Genomic DNA, 11,484 nt, shown 5'->3' with positions numbered 1-11,484 from the left:
GCTAAAGCGAGCGGAGGACGCGCCCTCAAGGTCTCGCGATCAAAGCGGCGTGGCCGCCGCGCCCACTGCGTGAGCATCGCCAGGCATTTATGGCGCCGTTAACCTTGACGAGGACGCGGGGCGGCGCGCGTTACGAGCTCGTAACCTTCGCGATTCCGCACCGGTGGTTGGGAGTCTCACGCAGGTGAACGCGCGCCCGTAACGTGGTGACCTTGTAAATGTGCCCACTCATCATCATCTCCTCCTCTACATCGCCGTAGAGGAGGAGATTCGGCAGCCTGCCGGCACCGGCGCCCGGGGTCTAACTCGTCGTCGCCGTGACTTGGACCGCCGAGCTACTGGGATTCGCCAGCAGCGCGGTTACACGATCGGCGTTGCGACGAGGCACAGAGGAGCGCGCGGATGAGAGCACCGCACGCACTCAAGTCGATGACGGCACTCAAGAAATGTCGGTGGGCCTGGGCAGGGCTCCGTCTCCAAATGGGACGACGGCCACAGGCCACGGACAATGACGGAGCGGCAGGGATGGAGCAATGCGGTCCACTGCGGAGATGAAGCGATGATGACATTAGCTCTCGCGGGAATGGTGAGAGGTTGCGGCAGTGGCTTGTGCAGGCCTTCATCCAGCAGAGGATGGCTGATGATGATGATGGACAATTTGCTACCAATTCCACTTTATTCAAGGTGTGCTGTTGCTTTATCACCGCTCGTTCTGCGGAACTCCCCGCCGTAGCGATGTGGAATTTCCACCGCTGACTCAGGACTTCCAGAGGAAATGAGGGCCAACTCATGCGCACTTCATTGTGGAGCCTCCCAGGAGACCCATCGAGTGGGCGAGTTGCACCCACCATGCCTACGCGTGCCCCCTCCCCGTCGCTTGCATCCGAACACACACCGACAGCGTGCCGGTCCGGCTTCCACTTTCCTGCCAGCGCGCTCCCTCCTGACGTTGTCTTCACATGCAACGCGGTCGCTGCGGTTGATTGTGGTTGATTGCGTTGTGACTCGATCTGCCCAGGACCGCGCTCATGGTCTTCATCTTCATCGCGAGGGCCTTCATCTCGGGCGGATTCCAAGCCGCCTACGTCTATACTCCCGAGGTGAGGCCTTGCCCGGCTCGCCCAACATGGTGGACACTGGGCACACGGGGCTGGGGCAGAGGGCATGGGTGGCGCCGGCCCACCACTGCTGGGCTCAAATATCTCACACTCGGCCTGCCTCGAATGTTCACCTCGGTGGGCCACCAAATGGTTTGCGTTTGGTGCGCGGCCGCACGACTCCAGTCCCAGCGGCCCAGTTCGACCCTGGGCCGAGGGCACAGGGCAAGGGTCAACGAGACAAGGAGGGTGCACAGGGCACCAGGCAGGGAGCGTGGGGACGAGGGCAGAGGGCGGGGGTCGCGTGCCGCGAGGCGCTTGTCGAGAGGTCAAGGGGCAAAGGGCGCATGGGGTGCGGTGACCCTGATCCGCCCCACGGTGTGGGTGTGTATGTATGTATGTATGCACATTGAACTTCTTTCGCACCGTACGTAGCCAGCCGCGGCTAATCGGAGGTACGGGATCCCCGCCGCTCGCCTGTCGTTGTGACCGCGCGCGTGCGCAGGTTTACCCAACCACGTCGCGGGCGCTGGGCCTGGGCACGTGCAGCGGCCTGGCGCGCGTGGGCGCCCTCGTGACGCCCTTCATCGCACAGGTACCGTGTCATCGTCGCGTCGTGTGTGTCCGATCACACCGTCGACTCTCTCTTGAGCTCTATCTTGCAGCGTTGCTTGCTTTGTTATACCCACAGCGCGGTAACCGCCGCTGAGATGCTCGCGTAAAGGTGCAGTCCCGTAATTGCCCGCTCGCGTCACCGCTGACGGAACGGCCTCCACGACACGGAGCTCTAGAGAGCGCCTTCGGCTGGAGGGTACTTGGCCTACGCTTCCGCGCCGCCCCAAACGTCTCGGAAGAGGCAGGAGTACCCCGGGCCACGGGGGACCCCCCCCCCCACTTGCCGATCGACGGACGTTACATTTTTTGCGGAATCTCGATCGGTCGTCACGCGCGATTTTCCGTGTCGTGGGAATTGGCACGGAGTCGCACCTCCCCCCGTTCACACGCCGCACTGAGCGGCGGCTGGAAATCTCCAACCTGCTCTGACATCAAAGGCGACCGGGGGCCTCGCGGTTTTACGACGGTTGGGGGTGGAGCCGCTGCACGGTCATTCACCACTTGATCGTCCTTATTAAGGTCTTCAGCTTTTAGGACTCAATCTCGAGATTCTCCCCGAGGTACATTGCGGCGAGTCCGTGGCCCGTCGCGGCAGCGGGGGTCGGTGGGGGTCGGTGGGGGTCGGTGGGGGTGAGCGTCGTGACGAATCTGGCGGCTACCGTCGGGGCACGTGCGACGTTTACCGACGTCGTAAACCCGGCCCCCATCTCCGCGCGAAGGCCAAGGCCGCGCCGCGACCTTCGCGCCGCGGCCTCCCACGCGGGCCGCGGTCACGTGATGCGAGGGTGGTAAAGCGGGCAGCGTGTCCCGCATGCGTGTGACTGTTCGCTTTACTGCCCCTTTACAGGTTTTTTTGTATAAAACGAAAACTGATAATTGCTCGGGGCTCGAGCGGAATGCTGCGTCCGCGTGGTGCTCGCGGCGTCGCCGCCGTGGGCGATGCGGCCTCCTCTCGTGCGAGGAAACCCACACGCCTCGCACGTGGCAGGGCGACGCTCAAAGTGTCCACGCGGGTGGGATCACAAACCCCGGTGTCAATCTCCTGCCGCGTGGAACCGGGGAACGGCAGCAGATGGCGCAGGCCGCTGGTTGTGGTTTGGTTCGAGAGAGGGCATGGGGTGAGGGTTACGGCTAAGATACAGGTTTGAGTTAAGGCCCAGGTAAAAGATAAGAGACTACACTTAAGATTCGACTCGGCTTAGGGTTAGAGTGAGGGGTTAGGGCTAGAGGTAAGCACATGACCTGGACAGGCTCGGCTCCAGCTCCACTCAGATTGGGGGAGGGCCCAGTAGAGCTGTCGTGTGGGGGGCACCATCGCAGTGAGTCGCCGCTCAGGAGGAGGAGGGTGAACGTGGCTGGGCCAAGGGGACGTTTGGTGGTGCGGGGCCCCCACCCCCGCACCCCCCCCCCCCCATCCTGGCGGCCCCCAACCCGGTGGCCCCCACCCCAGCGGCTCCTGGCAATCGGGGTGGAGGCGTCCGCTGATTCTGCAGCCCGGGTCATTGCACTAATCATGCCCTCGTAACACTACCTGTAACCCTCGCCATAACCATAGCCCTAACCTAACATTGGGTGGCTGTGGAAGGTTTACAGCTGGAGTTATGGGGCATGAGCTAGGGCAGTGACTCAGGCTGCGGAATAATGTTCTGTTTATGCGCAAAACTGAACACAGCGTACCCCTTGTAGTAAATCCGGTAGGGACGTGGTCACCAGCGCACATAGACGTCACACCGGTACCGCGACACGCGCCGAGCCCGCCGTCCGTCACGCCGCTGCCCCGCGCCCACCCCAGGTGATGCTGGCGAAGTCGGTCTACCTGTCGGTGTCGGTGTACGGCTCCGTGTGCCTCCTGGCCACGGTGGCGTCGCTGCTGCTCCCCATCGAGACCAAGGGCCGGGGCCTGGTGGACGCGGCGGGGCCGGGGCCCTGGGGACAGGAGATGGAGGGCCGCGTGACTGGCGACGGCTCTCCCAGCGCCGCCTCCGACTGATCGCGCCGCCCGGCTCGCCGGAGCCGCCGGGGGTCACCGGGGCCGCCGGGGGTCACCGGCGCGGGAGCGGTGGCCCACCACGGCGACGTCTTCGCGCGGCATCGTGCCGAGCGGTCTCGGCTCGTTCGCTCGGCGTCGATGGCCGGCGAGCGCCGATGGAGCGCGGCCGGCGGGGAGCGATCGACCCCCGCCCCCCCCGTGTACAGCGTGAACTGGGTCGTGCCTTTACCGCCCCCATCCCACCCCGTGAGCCCCCCCCCTACCCCTCGTGACCCCCCACAACGACCCTCCCTGTGCGTGCGGCTTACGGTGACGCCGTCCCCTTCGAGTCGAGGTGAATGTGGTTGTGTTGAACGCGGGGCTGGGGTCGTGGCTGTGGCCGGAGCGGGGTTTGGGTTTCCGCGGTCCGGGCTGTCGGCGGCGGCGGTGGTGCCGGCTCCCCATGCCGCGGTGCGGTGCACAGCCGGTCGCTGGCCGCAGCAGCCGGAGTTCGCGCTGGAGCCGCCCTCACCCGAGTTCGACTCCAGGTTCACTCATCGTGCGGCACCCAGCACCAGCCACTTGTGACATCGTCCTCTGGGCTGGAGAGTGGTTGATGTGGGTGGTTGGTGGGAATGTGGTTGGTGGTAATGTGGTTGGTGGAGGTGGTTATTTGGGTGGTTGGTGGAGGTGGTTATTTGGGTGGTTGGTGGGAAGGTGGTTGGTGTGGGTGGTTGGTGGGAATGTGGTTGGTGGAGGTGGTTATTTGGGTGGTTGGTGGGGAGGTGGTTGATGTGGGTGGTTGGTGGGAATGTGGTTGGTGGAGCTGGTTGTTAGGGTGGTTGGTGGGGGAGGTGCCTCACCGTTGAGTATTAAGATCATGCTGAGCACGCATTCAATTAATTAACTCGTTTTCAGTTTCATCCGAGCCATGCCTGCCAAGGTGGGATTGAGCCACGCCCAGCCACTCTCATCCTTTCCCAAACGCTCTCTTTCACCAGCCACTCTGTCACCTCTTACCACAAACGGCCACTTCCAGTATTTGCGAGTCACTGCCAGACACTTCTCGGCCACTCCGAGCTGCTCACAACCACTGCCAGTAACACCCCAAGTCCATTGTAAGCCCCTGTCACCCACCTTTTGGGCCGCAACCTCTTCCACAGACCCCCGAACAAATTCTCAGTCGGTCTAGGGCCCTCAGAGCTGCGGTCGACTCTGAGCCCTGACTTAGGGCGTGTGGGCTCTGTTGATCCCCCGCCACCCGAACACCGACGCCAATTCCCGGACCGTCTGCCCGCGTCACACCCTGACAGGTGGCAAACCCCACGCCCTCTCCACCCACCCGCCCCTCAACCGTCTCCCCTCGCCACCCCAAGCCCCTCTGCCCTCCTCGCTCATAACGAGACCCCGACGGCCCCCTCCGCCCTGGCGTGGATGAAGCTGCCAACTCCCCCCCCCCCCAGCAGTGTCGTTAGGTGGAGAAGCGGAAGCGGTTTTTGTGTTTTTGTCAAACGGGGCCAAAACGCGACAAAACGGTGGCTGGGGGGCCCAGCCGTGAGCGAGCCTGGCCATGTGATCGTTTAGCTATAAATACATACAGTACATATACATATATACATGGAGCCGTGTAATACTGATGATGATGCTGCTGATGATGATAATGATGATGCTGATAATACTGTGACGCTGCCACTGCTGTGATGACTCATGTGCTGCTGCTGCTGCTCCGTGTTGGTGGCGTGAGTCTCGGCTAGAGCTGTAGGTGTCTCGTGCCCCCTGTGTGTGCGTGTTCTTATGGAGGTGGAGCCCTTCCAATAAATCTGGCGCGCGTCCTCGTGGCTCCGTGAGTGGCTTTGGCATCGTCATCACTGACATCATCACTATCAGTCAGAATGGCGATGATGATGATGAAAAATAGAATAGATTTTACCCTCTCCGGCCACAAAACATGTGTTCAATTATCCAAACACCAAAAATAAACCTTTTGCAAGGCATCAGGTCTGCATGAACCACACATACGCGTGGCAAAACATCCAAACAAACATGCTCTGATAATATTTGCCACAAGTAGATGTTGTTAATGCAGACTTGATACCTTGAAAAAGGTTTATATTTGCTGTTTGAACATATGAACACCTGTTTTATTGCCAGAAAGGATAACCCTATTCTTATTATTCATCATTCTGTATACTGACAAAAATATCCCATATATAATCAGAATCATGGCCCTAATGTTTGCACCATAATCAACTGCACAAGTGCCTCCAGTATTATCAACACAACTGCTATAAACTTTATTGCTGTCATCATCATCATCATCGCTGTCGGCAAGAGCACCACCCTCACGATCACTCCCACCGCCATCATCATCGATCACCACCCCCACCGGCAGTGTGGCTACGGGCACAATCATCGTCACTAGCCCATCCCACCTGGCACCAGCACGGACATCGCACGAGTAGGGAGGCGGAGAGGCACTTCACGTGCACGTTGCTTTATTACCGACGCGGTCTCGACAGCAGCACGGGAACAAGGCGCGATAGAAGCCAGCACCTCGCTCGTCTCTAACTAGATCCACGTGGTGCCACCTGACTCCACTTGGAATCACGTGGTTCCACGTAGACCACGTGGCTCCACCTGGAACCACGTGGTTTCACGTAGACCACGTGGCTCCACCTGGAACCACGTGGTTCCACGTAGACCACGTGGCTCCACCTGGAACCACGTGGTTCCACGTAGACCACGTGGCTCCACCTGGAACCACGTGGTTCCAAGTAGACCACGTGGCTCCACCTGGAACCACGTGGTTCCACGTAGACCACGTGGCTCCACCTGGAACCACGTGGTTCCACGTAGACCACGTGGCTCCACCTGGAACCACTTGGTTCCATGTAGACCACGTGGCTCCACCTGGAACCACGTGGTTCCACGTAGACCACGTGGCTCCACCTGGAACCACGTGGGGCACGGGAGTTCCCAAACCCGAGTTCCCACAGCGGCACGCGGCGCGCGCCCCTTTCCACGAGCGCCGGGCGACTGCGTTCAGACACGAACTCGATACACACCGCACGCGCCTGATGATTGCCCTAGAGTGCAAGCGCCCACGCGGAATTTCACAGATTGCCCCGGTAACTCGCACGCCGCTCCTCCGGTTCGCGTCAACTCGGTGACAGATGGCACACGGTGACGCGTTCCCAACTGCGATAATTATTATTATTATGATGACGATGATTACAAAGTGCCTGCGTGCAGAGACCCGTCACGGTTCATATCGCCGAGAATTCCCGAGCGAAGTCCCGGACGCGACGCGACCGACAACATCAAAGCGGCTTGTCGCTTCAGCGCATCCCCGTGATGCCGTCACGACTCCCGCGTGGCCTCGTTTTCCGTGGGCGCCGCGCAGCTGAGACAGCAGCTGAGCTGGAGCAGAGGCTGTGGAGAGGGGCCGGGGGTGGGGGAGGAGGCGGGGGAGACGCTCACGTGAGACGCGGGGGTCACACCAGAGTCACAGCGAACCCCGTGCCGCCGTTCATCTGTCAGGGATCCTGGCTCCCACTCAAACCGCGAGCGGAGGGTTGCCACCTTTTGCCGCGGAGAAAACTTCATTCTCGGTCGGCACGAGCTCTCTCATCGGTTTCCGTACCGTGCGGTGAACTGTGATGCATCTCAAACGCAGCGGCATTAGCGATACGAGATCTCGGTACTAATCAATGCGAGCTGCCACCCGAACGCAGACGCATGCAAGTTCAAGCCTGGAGAGGTGTCGACGCGAACCGCCGCTTTGCCTCACCGTGAAGACGCGGTCTCGGTGTGCGTACGCAATCAGCAGCAGCGTCAACCCCAGCACCACGAAGGCGGCCACGATGGCGCCAATGGGCAGAGGTTCACCTGGGGACACGCGGACACGGCGTTAACGAGACGCGGGGTGGGTGGGGGGGGCTGAAGTGACGTCAGCTTGAAGAACCACGAGCGCGTTCTGTGTGGAGGCGCTCTAGCTGGTGCGGGGCCTGTAGCACATGTTATAAAGGGGCCCTAAATTAAAAAAAACACGTAAATATTCAAACACAATTTTTTTACTTGCATAGTAAAGTCATTGTATTTTTTCATTTTCTATACAGCCAGATAATACGACAAATCGCGAACCTTAAACACCCAGTCGTTCATAAAAGTTGAAGGCAGTATAGTACTATAGTAATAGAGCAAGTGCAGAATCACTGAACAGGAATTGATAGCTTGAAAGCATTTAGCGCGGGGCCCTTGAAAGTGTGCGGGGCCCGTAGCTACAACATATGTAGCTACTTGTGCTACTGGGATAATCCGGCCAAGGGGGTCGCGCACGAGATCTGGGATATCGGATCCCCGTCTCGAATGACGCGGCGTCTTCCTCCACCCTCCCCCACCCCCCGTGTGGCGGTCTACGTCCTCACCCTTCACGACGAGGACGAATGTCTGCTGGCAGGGCGTGCCGGAGGTGGCGTTGATCACGCAGCAGTAGAGCCCCGAGTCCGTGTCCGTGGCGCGCGTGATGGAGAGCGAGTAGGAGTCGGGTCTCCACGACACCGAGTAGCGGCCCTCGCTGGTGGACAGCGCCTCGCTGCAGCCGTCCCCGACCCACCACTGCACCTCTCCTGCACCCACGCGCGGGGAACGCGAGGTGGAATGCAGGGGACGCACCGAGACGATGGGTCACACTCGGGAGGCGTGGGGATGCGTGGAGACAACACGCGGGGACGCGGGATTGTCTGGGTAGCTAACGGGGGCACGTGACGGCGTGGAGACACGTGGCAGCGTGGAGACGCTGAGCGACACGTGGAGGGCACGGGACACGTGGAAGCGTGGGGTCACGCGGAGACATGCGGGGGCACGGAGACACACAGGAACATACGGGGGATGCCGTGGAGCAGAAATATCGCACGGGCGTTCAGTGCGGGGACGCGTGGAGACACGTGGGGACACGGGGTTATACGGGGGTCACATCGGGACACAGGGAACTCACGGAGAAACACGGGGACTGGGGGCCGCACCTGGAGACAGTTGAGGGCGGCTGTAGATGTTGCAGGTGAGGGTCACGTCTGTGCGCAGCGTTGACTGAACCGTCTGCTCCGACGGCAGGGGGATCTCGCACGGGTCAACTGCGCGCACACGAAGAGGCGTGGGGGACACGGGGGAGAAAGCGGGGGATGCACCTTGGGGCATGGAGACGAGCGAGGTCGCAAGGGGGACGCGTGGGGGTTGGTGTGGAGAGACGCGTGGACGGGCGAGAGATGATCCACCGTGAACTGGCTCGGGTGAGGTTGGCGTCCCCCTGAAGATCGTCAAGGGGGCAGGGGCTGGTTCCGCTGCTGTGGGCGTCTGGGAATTGAGTCTCGGATCGGCGGGGCAGGAGCCTGGTCTGGAGTCAGTAGCGAAACCTGGGATCTGGGAGCGGGGGTCGATCTCTGGGGTCGGGACGGGGTCCAGGGCTCGCGGTTGGGGTCTTACCGGTGATCGCGAGACGCCGCTGCCCCGTCCGAGTCCCCGTGGAGCATTTGAAGACGACTCCGTCGTCTGCCTGGGTCACCACGAGACAGACCACGGCGTCGGTCGTCGCCACGACTTGATTGTTCCTCGTCCATGTGACCGTGGAGTTGATGGGCCCATCGGAGTCCTCGCACACGAGGCAGGATTTGTGGCCGAGGCGGAGGGCATCGGAGGGGCCGCAGTTGAGCAGCGACACGTTCAGTGCAGCTTCCACGGAGACTGTGTGGGGAGAGGCCAGGGACAACATCGTCATCATCATACATCACCCCATCATCAACATCATCATACATCACCCCGTCATCATCATACATCACCCCGTCATCAACAACATCATCATCCATCACCCCGTCATTATCAACATCATCATCATACATCTTCCCATCATCGACAACATCATCATCATCATCATCATACATCACCCCATCATCATCATACATCACCCCATCATCATCATCATCATACATCACCCCATCATCATCAACATCATCATCATCATACATCACCCCATCATAGACAACATCATCATACATCACCCCATCATCATCAACATCATCATCATACATCACCCCATCATAGACAACATCATCATCATCAAACATCTTCCCATCATCGAAAACATCATCATCATCATACATCACCCCATCATCATCATCATACATCACCCCATCATCAACAACATCATCATACATCACCCCAACATCAAACATCACCCCATCGTCAACAACAACATCATCATACATCACCCCATCATTAACAACATCATCAAACATCACCCCATCATCATCATCAACATCATCATACATCACCCCATCATTAACAACATCATCATCATACATCACCCCATCATCAACATCATCATACATCACCCCATCATCATCATACATCACCCCGTCATCAACATCATCATCATACAGCACCCCATCATCAACAACATCATCATACATCACCCCAACATCACACATCACCCCCTCATTAACAACATCATCATACATCACCCCAACATCAAACATCACCCCATCAACAACATCATCATCATCATCATACATCACCCCATCAACAACATCATCATCACACATCACCCCAACAACCTCAAGACGTCCCAAATCACCGTCGCGTCCCCTTCTCATCACCCGCCCACCCCTCCACCCCTCGCTCCCTGCAGCCGAGGGGCCGGCTTCCCCTCGCAAGGGGTCCCTATCCCCCGTGGGTACCCGTTCTGGTGGAGGAGGCGCCCTGTGCCGAGCAGGTCGGGACCAGGGGGAGGACGAGGAGGATGATGATGATGAAGAGGTGGGCGACGTGGGCGAGGTGGGCGAGTGGACCTCTCGCCGACGGTTCGCGCCTGCCCATGGCTCTGTTGTCACGTGGAGTGAAGCAGCAGCATCGTTAGCTCCGTGCGTCCGTCGGTTTGTCCGTCCATAATGTCGTCAATAACGTGGCCAAGTCAGTTGAATGATTTCGTCGATCAATTAGTCGGTCAACTAACGCGTCACTTTCTTTTGATCAACTACGTCAAATCATCTTCTTGGTTCTTTCGGTAAAGTCACGTAGAAGGGAAGTAATAAAATAATAAAAATAAAACATAATAAAATAATTCTCAGTGAGTAATTCTCAGTGAGAAAAATTAAACATAATCAAATAATTCTCACTGAGAATTCTCACTGAGAATTACTCACTGAGAATTATTTGATTATGTTTTATTTTTATTATTTTATTACTTCCCTTCTACGTGACTTTACCGAAAGAACCAAGAAGATGAATCCCTGCAGTCACGAAAGCTTTAAATCGAGATACGTCAAATAAGTGAACGGGTCCACAAGACGTATGCGTACTCTTTGGTTCTGTAGGTAAAGTCACGTAGGTAGAAACATTATAGATCACGACGTTTCGATCGCAACACAAGCAATCGTCGTCAGGTGGGACAACCACAGCAAGAACAAACGCCGTTTCGATCGCAACACAAGCAAGAAAAACATCTATTATTTTTCTACCTACGTGACTTTACCGAAAGAACCAAAGAGTATAGATTCCTGCAGTCACGAAAGCTTCAAATCAAGACGTGTGCATCATTCGCTGAATCAAGCCATCTCGAAAAGGAGTTCATCGATTGCGACTCGAGCGAGGAGTCCATCTCTGGACGCCGCGTTCACAGCGGCGCGGTCTTCGCACTCAGCGGCTCTGCGGGTCTGCGGGTCCGTCCGTGTCACGGTCAGCCGTGAGTGTGTCGCCGGTCGGTGTGTGGGGTGTGATGAGCGTCACGTGTCAGTATACCATTCGCGTGCA

General features: G+C 58.4%; 1 protein-coding gene across 2 annotated transcripts in view; it reads left to right on the top strand.

Moving 5' to 3' along the window:
• SVOP (SV2 related protein) overlaps nucleotides 1–5,513 on the top strand; it is a 35,204-nt gene extending 29,691 nt beyond the window's left edge. For both annotated transcript variants that reach the window (XM_078873600.1, XM_078873601.1), the window contains 3 exons: nucleotides 1,019–1,100; nucleotides 1,603–1,692; nucleotides 3,505–5,513. In XM_078873600.1, coding sequence (XP_078729726.1) covers nucleotides 1,019–1,100; nucleotides 1,603–1,692; nucleotides 3,505–3,702 — 370 coding nt within the window. In that variant the 3' untranslated portion in view covers nucleotides 3,703–5,513. The remainder of the gene's footprint in view (nucleotides 1–1,018; nucleotides 1,101–1,602; nucleotides 1,693–3,504) is intronic.
• Nucleotides 5,514–11,484: the final 5,971 nt, after the last annotated feature.

Source organism: Lampetra fluviatilis, chromosome 37 (assembly GCF_964198595.1).
Source record: "Lampetra fluviatilis chromosome 37, kcLamFluv1.1, whole genome shotgun sequence".
Taxonomy (NCBI): Eukaryota; Metazoa; Chordata; class Hyperoartia; order Petromyzontiformes; family Petromyzontidae; genus Lampetra; species Lampetra fluviatilis.
Note: the sequence above shows the minus strand (reverse complement) of the source record. Positions and strands in the feature narration are given on the sequence as shown.